Source organism: Oncorhynchus mykiss, chromosome 29 (assembly GCF_057628025.1).
Source record: "Oncorhynchus mykiss isolate SJ-2025 chromosome 29, ASM5762802v1, whole genome shotgun sequence".
NCBI classification, from domain to species: domain Eukaryota; kingdom Metazoa; phylum Chordata; class Actinopteri; order Salmoniformes; family Salmonidae; genus Oncorhynchus; species Oncorhynchus mykiss.
In genome coordinates this window covers 9012501-9025753 of record NC_143050.1, presented here as the reverse complement: position 1 = coordinate 9025753, position 13253 = coordinate 9012501, and the positions used below count along the sequence as shown (strand labels likewise).

At 36.7% G+C, this 13253-nt stretch overlaps 1 protein-coding gene across 3 annotated transcripts in view; it reads left to right on the top strand.

Moving 5' to 3' along the window:
* The window catches only part of LOC110510244 (relaxin receptor 2), a 185448-nt gene that overhangs the window by 99723 nt on the left and 72472 nt on the right, over positions 1–13253 (top strand). For all 3 annotated transcript variants that reach the window (XM_090226478.1, XM_036967526.2, XM_036967527.2), the window contains exons 8-9: positions 2008–2079; positions 11668–11742. In XM_090226478.1, coding sequence (XP_090082604.1) covers positions 2008–2079; positions 11668–11742 — 147 coding nt within the window. The remainder of the gene's footprint in view (positions 1–2007; positions 2080–11667; positions 11743–13253) is intronic.

Genomic DNA, 13253 nt, shown 5'->3' with positions numbered 1-13253 from the left:
CAAAACACTCAAAGAATATGGCTGCCTAAATATGGTTCCCAATCAGAGACAACGATAATCACCTGCCTCTGATTGAGAACCAATTCAGACAGCCATAGACTTTGCTAGAGAATCCCACTAAACCACAATCCCAATACCTACAAAAACCCCAAGACAAAACACACCACATAAATAAACCGATGTCACACCCTGGCCTGACCAAAATAATAAAGAAAACACAAAATATAAAGACCAGGGCGTGACAGTATGACATCTATTGGCACTTTGGATGTATTTTACTTTATAAGGTCTTTGGTTCTCTCTCTCTCCATATCTACCGTAAGGTCTTTGGTTCTCTCTCTCTCCATAACTACCGTAAGGTCTTTGGTTCTCTCTCTCTCCATATCTACCGTAAGGTCTTTGGTTCTCTCTCTCTCAATAACTACCGTAAGGTCTTTGGTTCTCTCTCTCTCCATAACTACCGTAAGGTCTTTGGTTCTCTCTCTCTCCATAACTACCGTAAGGTCTTTGGTTCTCTCTCTCTCCATAACTACCGTAAGGTCTTTGGTTCTCTCTCTCTCCATAACTACCGTAAGGTCTTTGGTTCTCTCTCTCTCCATAACTACCGTAAGGTCTTTGGTTCTCTCTCTCTCCATAACTACCGTAAGGTCTTTGGTTCTCTCTCTCTCCATAACTACCGTAAGGTCTTTGGTTCTCTCTCTCTCCATATCTACCGTAAGGTCTTTGGTTCTCTCTCTCTCCATAACTACCGTGAGGTCTTTGGTTCTCTCTCTCTCCATAGCTACCGTAAGGTCTTTGGTTCTCTCTCTCTCCATAACTACCGTAAGGTCTTTGGTTCTCTCTCTCTCCATAACTACCTTAAGGTCTTTGGTTCTCTCTCTCTCCATATCTACCGTAAGGTCTTTGGTTCTCTCTCTCCATATCTACCGTAAGGTCTTTGGTTCTCTCTCTCTCCATATCTACCGTAAGGTCTTTGTTTCTCTCTCTCTCCATAACTACCGTAAGGTCTTTGGTTCTCTCTCTCTCCATATCTACGTAAGGTCTTTGGTTCTCTCTCTCTCCATAACTACCGTAAGGTCTTTGGTTCTCTCTCTCTCCATATCTACCGTAAGGTCTTTGGTTCTCTCTCTCTCCATAACTACCGTAAGGTCTTTGGTTCTCTCTCTCTCCATATCTACCGTAAGGTCTTTGGTTCTCTCTCTCTCCATAACTACCATGAGGTCTTTGGTTCTCTCTCTCTCCATAGCTACCGTAAGGTCTTTGGTTCTCTCTCTCTCCATAACTACCGTAAGGTCTTTGGTTCTCTCTCTCTCCATAACTACCGTAAGGTCTTTGGTTCTCTCTCTCTCCATATCTACCGTAAGGTCTTTGGTTCTCTCTCTCTCCATATCTACCGTAAGGTCTTTGGTTCTCTCTCTCTCCATATCTACCGTAAGGTCTTTGGTTCTCTCTCTCTCCATAACTACCGTAAGGTCTTTGGTTCTCTCTCTCTCCATATCTACGTAAGGTCTTTGGTTCTCTCTCTCTCCATAACTACCGTAAGGTCTTTGGTTCTCTCTCTCTCCATATCTACCGTAAGGTCTTTGGTTCTCTCTCTCTCCATAACTACCGTAAGGTCTTTGGTTCTCTCTCTCTCCATAACTGTACCGTGAGGTCTTTGGTTCTCTCTCTCTCTCCATAACTACCGTAAGGTCTTTGGTTCTCTCTCTCTCCATAACTACCGTAAGGTCTTTGGTTCTCTCTCTCTCCATAACTACCGTAAGGTCTTTGGTTCTCTTTCTCTCCATAACTACCGTAAGGTCTTTGGTTCTCTCTCTCTCCATATCTACCATAAGGTCTTTGGTTCTCTCTCTCTCCATAACTACCGTAAGGTCTTTGGTTCTCTCTCTCTCCATATCTACCGTAAGGTCTTTGGTTCTCTCTCTCTCTCCATAACTACCGTAAGGTCTTTGGTTCTCTCTCTCTCCATATCTACCGTAAGGTCTTTGGTTCTCTCTCTCTCACCAGGGTGTTGGATCACAACCCTCTGAACAGTGTTTCCCAAGACACCTTCACCGGCCTCACCTCCCTCATGTTCCTGTGAGTAGCACATACACACACACACACACACACACACACACACACACACACACACACACACACACACACACACACACACACACACACACACTCACACACACTCACACACATGTAAAGATGCACGTGCATACACACACAAACACACATTGTGTTGGACGAAGAAAATATAATATAATTAACTTATGTGTCATTCATTTTTCTTTGTCATAACACATTGTTTTTCTTCCCTCCTTCACAAGATATCACAGTCTGACTTCATGTTCCGACATTCTTTGATAAACATGTAAAAATGTAGGCATACAGAAACAACTCTATGGCTAAGTTTAGGCTTTCTTTCAGACTGGGTTAAGGTCTGGCACAGGGTTAAAACAGACACAATTCTATGGTTAAGTGAAGGATTAAAGTTTGGGATAGAGGTAAAACTTTAGGCATTCATTCCGATTGGGTTTACTAAAACTTTTGTGGACAGATGGTGGAGCTCTGGCTCCGAAGACTGCGTGTTCAATCCCAGTACGGGGCACTCATTTAAGTATTTGTGCCTTGTATCTGGAGTGATCTCTCGGTCCCTCCCTCTGTCACTCCTTCACACTGTCTTTACGTTGTCTTTACTTGTTTATTGATTGTTCACATCTCATTTTGCATTAAAAAAATGTTAAAATCATTCTGCATTCAAACATAAAATATCTTCTGAGTATGAATAATGAACTAATAGTAAGTCTAGGACGTTATGCATTTCAGAATAGTAGGTTCATTTTGTGGGCCTTTGGCTCTAAACACAATATAACAAAATTCAACTCCGTCTCCTCCTGAGTCTCATTGAAAATATGATAGTGGTTTCCTTCTCTTTTTCCTTTTGTCCTCTCCTTACTCCTCTCCTTACTTCCCCTCTTACTCCTCTCCTTACTCCTCTCCTTACTCCTCTCCTTATTCCTCTCCTTACTCCTCTCCTTACTTCCCCTCTTCTCTTACTCCTCTCCTTACTTCCCCTCTTACTCCTCTCCTTACTCCTCTCCTTACTTCCCCTCTTACTCCTCTCCTTACTCCTCTCCTTACTCCTCTCCTTATTCCTCTCCTTACTCCTCTCCTTACTTCCCCTCTTAGTCCTCTCCTTACTCCTCTCCTTACTCCTCTCCTTATTCCTCTCCTTATTCCTCTCCTTATTCCTCTCCTTACTCCTCTCTTTACTCCTTTCCTTACTTCTCTCCTTACTCCTCTCCTTACTCATCTCCTTACTTCTCTCCTTACTCATCTCCTTACTCCTCTCCTTACTCCTCTCCTTACTCCTCTCCTTACTCCTCTCCTTAGTCCTCTCCTTATTCCTCTCCTTCCTGCTCTCCTTCCTCCTCTCCTTTCTTCTCTCCTTACTCCTCTCCTTACTCCTCTCCTTACTCATCTCCTTACTCATCTCCTTACTCATCTCCTTACTCATCTCCTTATTCCTCTCGTTACTCCTCTCGTTACTCCTCTCGTTACTCCTCTCCTTGCTCCTCTCCTTGCTCCTGTCCTTTTCTCCTCTCCTTACTCCTCTCCTTTTGCTCTCTCCTTACTCATCTCCTTACTCCTCTCCTTATTCCCCTCCTTACTCCTGTTCTTACTCTTCTCCTTTTCTCCTCTCCTTACTCCTCTCCTTCTCCTCTCATTTTCTCCTCTCCTTACTCCTCTCCTTACTCCTCTCCTTTTCTCTTCTCCTTATCTCCACTCCTTTCTCCTCTCATTACTCCTCTCCTTTTCTCCTCTCTTTACTCCTCTCCTTATTTATTTTCTCCTCTCTTTACTCCTCTCCCTTTCTCCTCTCTTTACTCCTCTCCTTTTCTCCTCTCCTTACTCCTCTCCTTACTCCTCTTCTTTTCTCCTCTCCTTCCTCCTCTCCTTACTCTTCTTTTCGCCTCTCTTTACTCCTCTCCTTTACTCCTCTCCTTACTCCTCTCCTTACTCCTCTTCTTTTCTCCTCTTCTTACTCCTCTCCCTTTATCCTCTCTTTACTCCTCTCCTTACTCCTCTTCTTTTCTCCACTCCTTTTCTCCTCTCCTTTTCCCCTCCCCCTACTCCTCTCCTTTTCCCCTCCCCTTACTCCTCTCCTTTTCCCCTCCCCTTACTCCTCTCCTTTTCCCCTCTCCTAACAAAAATCAACTCTGTCTCCTCCAGAGTCTCATTGAAAATATTTTAGTGGTTGTGTTCTCTTTTTCCTTTTGTCCTCTCCTTACTCCTCTCCTCACTCCTCTCCTTACTTCCCCTCTTACTCCTCTCCTTACTCCTTTCCTTACTCCTCTCCTTATTCCTCTCCTTATTCCTCTCCTTACTCCTCTCCTTACTTCCCCTCTTACTCCTCTCCTTACTCCTCTCCTTATTCCTCTCCTTATTCCTCTCCTTACTCCTCTCCTTACTCCTCTCCTTACTTCTCTCCTTACTCCTCTCCGTACTCCTCTCCTTACTCCTCTCCTTACTCCTCTCCTTAGTCCTCTCCTTACTTCTCTCCTTATTCCTCTCCTTACACCTCTCCTTTTCTCCTTTCCTTACTCTTCTCCTTTTCTCCATTCCTTATTCCTCTCCTTACTCCTCTCCTTACTTCTCTCCTTACTCCTCTCCTTACTCCTCTCCTTACTCCTCTCCTTACTCCTCTCCTTACTTCTCCCCTTACTCATCTCCTTACTTCCCTCCTTACTCATCTCCTTACTCCTCTCCTTACTCCTCTCCTTCCTCCTCTCCTTTCTTCTCTCCTTACTCCTCTCCTTACTCCTTTCCTTATTCCCCTCCTTACTCCTGTTCTTACTCTTCTCCTTTTCTCCTCTCCTTACTCCTCTCCGTTTCTCCTCTCCTTTTTTCCTCTCCTTACTGCTCTCCTTACTCCTCTCCTTGCTCCTCTCCTTACCCCTTTCCTTTTCTCCTTTCCTTACTCTTCTCCTTTTCTCCACTCCTTTTCTCCATTCCTTATTCCTCTCCTTATTCCTCTCCTTACTCATCTCCTTACTCCTCTTCTTACTCCTCTCCTTTCTCCTCTACTTACTCCTCTCCCCATTCTCCTCATCATTATGTTCTCCTCACCTGTATCTTTCTCTTACTTTGTTGTAGAACTATGTTCAACACATCTCTTTCTTTCTCACTCACTCTCGTTCTTTGCTCACTTGCTCTAGTTCTCTGTCTTGCTCACTCGTTCTCCCTATCCCTTTCAAGTTTTTTAAAAATGTATTTATTTATTTATTCATTTATTTTCACCTTTATTTAACCAGGTAGGCCAGTTGAGAACAATTTCTCATTTACAACTGCGACCTGGCCAAGATAAAGCACAGCAGTTTGACCAAAAACAACAACACAGAGTTACACATAAGAAAACTTACCGTCAATAATACAAAAGAAAATAAAAATTGAAAGATCTATCTACAGTGTGTGCAAATGTAGAAGAGTAGGGAGGTCAGGCAATAAATTGGCCATAGAGGCAAAAATAATTACAATTTAGCATTATTACTGGAGTGATTTATGTGCAGATGAGGATGTGCTAGTAGAGATACTGGGGGTGCAAAAGACCAAGATAAATAATAATATGGGGATGAGGTAGTTGGGTGTGATATTTACAGATTGGCTATGGGTACAGTGATCGGTAAGCTGCTCAGACAGCTGATGCTTAAAGTTAGAGAGGGAGATATAAGACTCCAGCTTCAGAGATTTTTATATATATATATATATATATATATATATATATATATATATATATATATATATATATATTTATTTATTTATTTATTTATTTATTATATTCATATATTTGCCACATGCACAGGATACAACAGGTGTTAAAACAGTTCAGTGGAATTCTTAACTTGAGAGTTTTTTCCAAACAATGCTGTAATGATAATAATATAGATAATGATAATACTAAAGATTTTAATAATATAGATAATAATATTAATATAGATAATAATAGTTTAGATAATAATAATAAAAATGTAGATCATAATAATAATAATATAGATCATAATAATAATAATATAGATAATAATAATAATAATATAGATCATAATAATAATAATATAGATAATAATAATAATAATATAGATCATAATGATAATAATAGTTTAGATAGTAATAATAAAAATGTAGATCATAGTAATAATAATATAGATCATAATAATAGTATAGATTATAATAATAGTATAGATTATAATAATAGTATAGATCATAATAATAGTATAGATTATAATAATAATATAGATCATAATAATAGTATAGATCATAATAATAATATAGATCATAATAATAGTATAGATTATAATAATAGTATAGATTATAATAATAGTATAGATCATAATAATAGTATAGATCATAATAATAATATAGATCATAATAGTATAGATCATAATAATAGTATAGATCATAATAATAATATAGATCATAATAATAGTATAGATTATAATAATAGTATAGATCATAATAATAGTATAGATCATAATAATAATATAGATCATAATAATAATATAGATTATAATAATAATATAGATCATAATAATAGTATAGATTATAATAATAATATAGATCATAATAATAGTATAGATCATAATAATAATATAGATCATAATAATAATATAGATCATAATAGTATAGATCATAATAATAGTATAGATCATAATAATAATATAGATCATAATAATAGTATAGATTATAATAATAATATAGATCATAATAATAGTATAGATTATAATAATAATATAGATCATAATAATAGTATAGATCATAATAATAATATAGATCATAATAGTATAGATCATAATAATAGTATAGATCATAATAATAATATAGATCATAATAATAATATAGATCATAATAATAGTATAGATCATAATAATAATATAGATCATAATAATAGTATAGATTATAATAATAGTATAGATCATAATAATAATATAGATCATAATAGTATAGATCATAATAATAATATAGATCATAATAGTATAGATCATAATAATAGTATAGATCATAATAATAATATAGATCATAATAATAGTATAGATTATAATAATAATATAGATTATAATAATAGTATAGATTATAATAATAATATAGATCATAATAATAGTATAGATCATAATAATAGTATAGATCATAATAATAATATAGATCATAATAATAGTATAGATTATAATAATAGTATAGATCATAATAATAATATAGATCATAATAGTATAGATCATAATAATAATATAGATCATAATAATAGTATAGATTATAATAATAGTATAGATTATAATAATAATATAGATTATAATAATAGTATAGATTATAATAATAGTATAGATTATAATAATAGTATAGATTATAATAATAGTATAGATTATAATAATAGTATAGATTATAATAATAGTATAGATTATAATAATAGTATAGATTATAATAATAGTATAGATTATAATAATAATATAGATCATAATAATAGTATAGATCATAATAATAATATAGATCATAATAGTATAGATCATAATAATAGTATAGATTATAATAATAGTATAGATTATAATAATAGTATAGATTATAATAATAGTATAGATTATAATAATAGTATAGATTATAATAATAGTATAGATTATAATAATAGTATAGATTATAATAATAATATAGATCATAATAATAGTATAGATTATAATAATAGTATAGATTATAATAATAGTATAGATCATAATAGTATAGATCATAAAAATAATATAGATCATAATAATAGTATAGATTATAATAATAATATTGATCATAATAATAATAGTATAGATCATAATAATAACATAGATAATAACAATATAGATCATAATAATAATAGTATAGATCAAAATAATAATAGTTTAGATCATAATAATGCTAGTATATATAATAATAATAATAGTATAGATTATAATAAAATAGATAACAATATAGATAATAGTACTAGTATAGATCATAATAATAATATAGATCATAATAATAATGTAAATCATGATAATAATTGTATAGATAATAATAATAGTAATATAGATCATAATAAAATAGATCATAATAATAATAGTGTAGATAAATAATAATAATAATAATAATAATACAAATAATAATATAGATAATACTATTTATCATAATAATATAGATCATAATAATAATAGTGTAGATAAATAATAATAATAATAATAATAATAATACAAATAATAATATAGATAATAATATTTATCATAATAATAGTATAGATAATAATAATAATATTAATATAGATAGTAATAATATAGATAATAATATTTATCATAATAAAATAGATAATAATAATAATAGTGTAGATAAATAATAATAATAATAATAATAATAATACAAATAATAATATAGACAATAATAATATAGATATTAACAATAATAATATACACTCCCTTTCAAAAGTTTGGGGTCACTTAGAAATCAAATTGATCAGAAATAGAGTGTAGACATTGTTAATGTTGTAAATGACTGTTGTAGCTGGAAACGTCTGGTTTTTAATAGAATATCTACGTAGGAGTACAGAGGCCCATTATCAGCAACCATCCTGTGTTCCACAGGAGTTAGCTAATCCAAGTTTATTATTTTAAAAGGCTAATTGATCATTAGAAAACCCCTTTGCAATTATGTTAGCACAGCTGAAAACTGTTGTCCTGATTAAAGAAGCAATAAAACGGTCTGTAGACTAGTTGAGTATCTGGAGCATCAGTATTTCTTGGGGTTCGATTACAGACTCAAAATGGCTAGAAACAAAAAACGTTCTTCTGAAACTCGTCAATCTTTTCTTGTTCTGAGAAATGAAGGCTATTCCATGCGAGAAATTTCAAGAAACTGAAGATCTTGTACGCTTTGTACTACTCCCTTCACAGAACAGCGCAAACTGTCTCTAACCAGATTAGAAAGAGGAGTGGGAGGCCCCGGTGCACAACTGCGCAAAAGGACATGTACATTAGAGTGTCTAGTTTGAGAAACAGACGCCTCACAAGTCCTCAACTGGCAGTTTCATTAAATAGTACCCGCAAAACACCAGTCTCAACGTCAAAAGTGAAGAGGCGACTCCGGGATACTGGCCTTCTAGGCAGAGTTGCAAAGAAAAAGCCATATCTCAAACGGGCCGATATAAAGATTAAGATGGGCCAAAGAACACAGACAGTGTGCGTTGGGACTGTGTGTGCGTTGGGACTGTGTGTGACTGTGTGTGTGTGTGTGTGTGTGTGTGTGTTGTGACTGTGTGTGTGTGTTATTCTTTCTTTTTATTTCTCCTTTATTTAACCAGGTAGGCTAGTTGAGAACAAGTTCTCATTTACAACTGCGACCTGGCCAAGATAAAGCATAGCAGTGTGAACAGACAACAACACAGAGTTACACATGGAGTAAACAATAAACAAGTCAATAACACAGTAGAAAAAGAGAGTCTATGGACATTGTGTGCAAAAGGCATGAGGAGGTAGGCGAATAATTACAATTTTGCAGATTAACACTGGAGTGATAAATGATCAGATGGTCATGTACAGGTAGAGATATTGGTGTGCAAAAGAGCAAAAAAGTAAATAAATATAAACAGTATGGGGATGAGGTAGGTAAAAATGGGTGGGCTATTTACCGACAGACTATGTACAGCTGCAGCGATCGGTTAGCTGCTCAGATGGCAGATGTTTGAAGTTGGTGAGGGAGATAAAAGTCTCCAACTTCAGCGATTTTTGCAATTCGTTCCAGTCACAAGCAGCAGAGAACTGGAACGAAAGGCGGCCAAATGAGGTGTTGGCTTTAGGGATGATCAGTGAGATACACCTTCTGGAGCGCGTGCTACGGGTGGGTGTTGCCATCGTGACCAGTGAACTAAGATAAGGCGGAGCTTTACCTAGCATGGACTTGTAGATGACCTGGAGCCAGTGGGTCTGGCGACGAATATGTAGCGAGGGCCAGCCGACTAGAGCATACAGGTCGCAGTGGTGGGTGGTATAAGGTGCTTTAGTAACAAAACGGATGGCACTGTGATAAACTGCATCCAGTTTGCTGAGTAGAGTATTGGAAGCTATTTTGTAGATGACATTGCCAAAGTCGAGGATCGGTAGGATAGTCAGTTTTACTAGGGTAAGTTTGGAGGCGTGAGTGAAGTAGGCTTTGTTGCGGAATAGAAAGCCGACTCTAGATTTGATTTTAGATTGGAGATGTTTGATATGAGTCTGGAAGGAGAGTTTACAGTCTAGCCAGACACCTAGGTACTTATAGATATCCACATATTCTAGGTCGGAACCATCCAGGGTGGTGATGCTAGTCAGGCGTGCGGGTGCAGGCAGCGAACGGTTGAAAAGCATGCGTTTGCTTTTACTAGCGTTTAAGAGCAGTTGGAAGCCACGGAAGGAGTGTTGTATGGCATTGAAGCTCGTTTGGAGGTTAGATAGCACAGTGTCCAAGGACGGGCCGGAAGTATACAGAATGGTGTCGTCTGCGTAGAGGTGGATCAGGGAATCGCCCGCAGCAAGTGCAACATCATTGATATATACGTGTGTGTGTGTGTGTGTGTGTGTGTGTGTGTGTGTGTGTGTGTGTGTGTGTTTAGTCAAAGGCAGCCACAGTAACTACTGCATCAAGAAACTTAGTTCTGCCATTCATAAAACAGGCAAACAGGCATAACGGAGCTGTTACTAGTTACAGTTGGTGAACTACATTGTTAATAGTTTTGTGACATACTGCTGTGTACCGTACACAGATGAAGAGACGTTTGACAAAATTGACCTTCATCATTACATAACAGTCCCTGTAGTTTTGCCAAGGCAGCATCCAGTAGGAGTGTGTTCTCTGTTCTCCGTTCTCTATTCTTTATTCTCTATTCTCTGTTCTCTATTCTCTGTTCTCTATTCTCTGTTCTCTGTTCTCTGTTCTCTATTCTCTGTTCTCTATTCTCTATTCTCTATTCTCTGTTCTCTGTTCTCTGTTCTCTGTTCTCTATTCTCTGTTCTCTATTCTCTATTCTCTATTCTCTGTTCTCTGTTCTCTGTTCTCTGTTCTCTGATCTCTGTTCTTTATTCTTTATTCTTTATTCTTTATTCTCTATTCTCTGTTCTCTGTTCTCTGTTCTCTGTTCTCTGTTCTCTGTTCTATGTTCTCTGTTCTCTGTTCTCTGTTCTATGTTCTCTATTCTCTGTTCTATGCTCTCTATTCTCTGTTATCTGTTCTCTTTTCTCTGCTCTCTCCAAATATGTCTACAAGCTGTGTGTCTTCCCTAAGGAGGTCACAGGGGTGTGTGTGTGTGTGTGTGTGTGTGTGTGTCAGTCCCTCCATCTGTGTGTGAATGTTCATCTGTCTCTGTGTGTGTGTGTGTGTGTGTGTGTCAGTCCCTCCATCTGTGTGTGAATGTTCATCTGTCTCTGTGTGTGTGTGTGTGTGTGTGTGTGTGTGTGTGTGTGTGTCAGTCCCTCCATCTGCGTGTGAATGTTCATCTGTCTCTGTGTGTGTGTGTGTGTGTGTCAGTCCCTCCATCTGTGTGTGAATGTTCATCTGTCTCTGTGTGTGTGTGTGTGTGTGTGTGTGTGTGTGTGTGTGTGTGTGTGTGTGAGTGTGTGTGTGTGTGTGTCTGTGTTCTCTAAACAACAGTGTGTGATTTCTCCCCAGCTCCATGGTTAATACATCTCTGGTGCAGCTCCCCCAGCCCAGCCTCTGTCACCACACACCTAACCTCAGCTGGGTGTGAGTATACATTTATCTATAATCCCATCCCATCTGTCTATCATCATCCCATCTGTCTAGACATCTATTTATCATCCCATCCTATCTGTCTAGACATCTATATATCATCCCATCTGTCTAGACATCTATCTATCATCCCATCTGTCTAGACATATATCTATCATCCCATCTGTCTAGACCTCTATCATCATCCCATCCTTTCTGTCTAGACATCTATCTATCATCCCATCTGTCTAGACATATATCTATCATCCCATCTGTCTAGACCTCTATCATCATCCCATCCTTTCTGTCTAGACATCTATCTATCATCGCATCTGTCTAGACATCTATCATCATCCCATCCTATCTGCCTAGACATCTATCTATCATCCCATTCCATCTGTCTAGACATCTATCTATCATCCCATCTGTCTATACATCTATCTATCATCCCATCTGTCTAGACATCTATCTATCATCCCATCCCATCTGTCTTGACATCTATCTATCATCCCATCTTCTAGACATCTATCATCATCCCATCCTATCTGTCTAGACATCTATCTATCATCCCATCTGTCTAGACATCTATCTATCATCCCATCTGTCTAGACATATATCTATCATCCCATCTGTCTAGACATATATCTATCATCCCATCTGTCTAGACATCTATCATCATCCCATCCTTTCTGTCTAGACATCTATCTATCATCGCATCTGTCTAGACATCTATCTATCATCCCATCTGTCTAGACATCTATCATCATCCCATCCTATCTGTCTAGACATCTATCTATCTTCCCATCCCATCTGTCTTGACATCTATCATCATATCTGTCTAGACATCTATATATCATCCCATTCCATCTGTCTAGACATCTATCTATCATCGCATCTGTCTAGACATCTATCTAGCATCCCAGCTGTCTAGACATCTATCATCATCCCTCCTATCTGCCTAGACATCTATCTATCATCCCATTCCATCTGTCTAGACATCTATCTATCATCCCATCTGTCTAGACATCTATCTATCATCCCGTCTGTCTAGACATCTATCTATCATCCCATCTGTCTAGACATCTATCTATCATCCCATCCCATCTGTCTTGACATCTATCTATCATCCCATCTGTCTAGACATCTATCTATCATCCCATCTGTCTAGACATATATCTATCATCCCATCTTCTAGACATCTATCATCATCCCATCCTATCTGTCTAGACATCTATCTATCATCCCATCTGTCTAGACCTCTATCTATCATCCCATCTGTCTAGACATATATCTATCATCCCATCTGTCTAGACATCTATCATCATCCCATCCTTTCTGTCTAGACATCTATCTATCATCCCATTCCATCTGTCTAGACATCTATCTATCATCGCATCTGTCTAGACATCTATCTATCATCGCATCTGTCTAGACATCTATCTATCATCCCATCTGTCTAGACATCTATCTATCATCCCATCTGTCTAGACATCTATCTATCATCCCATCTGTTTTAATGTTATCTG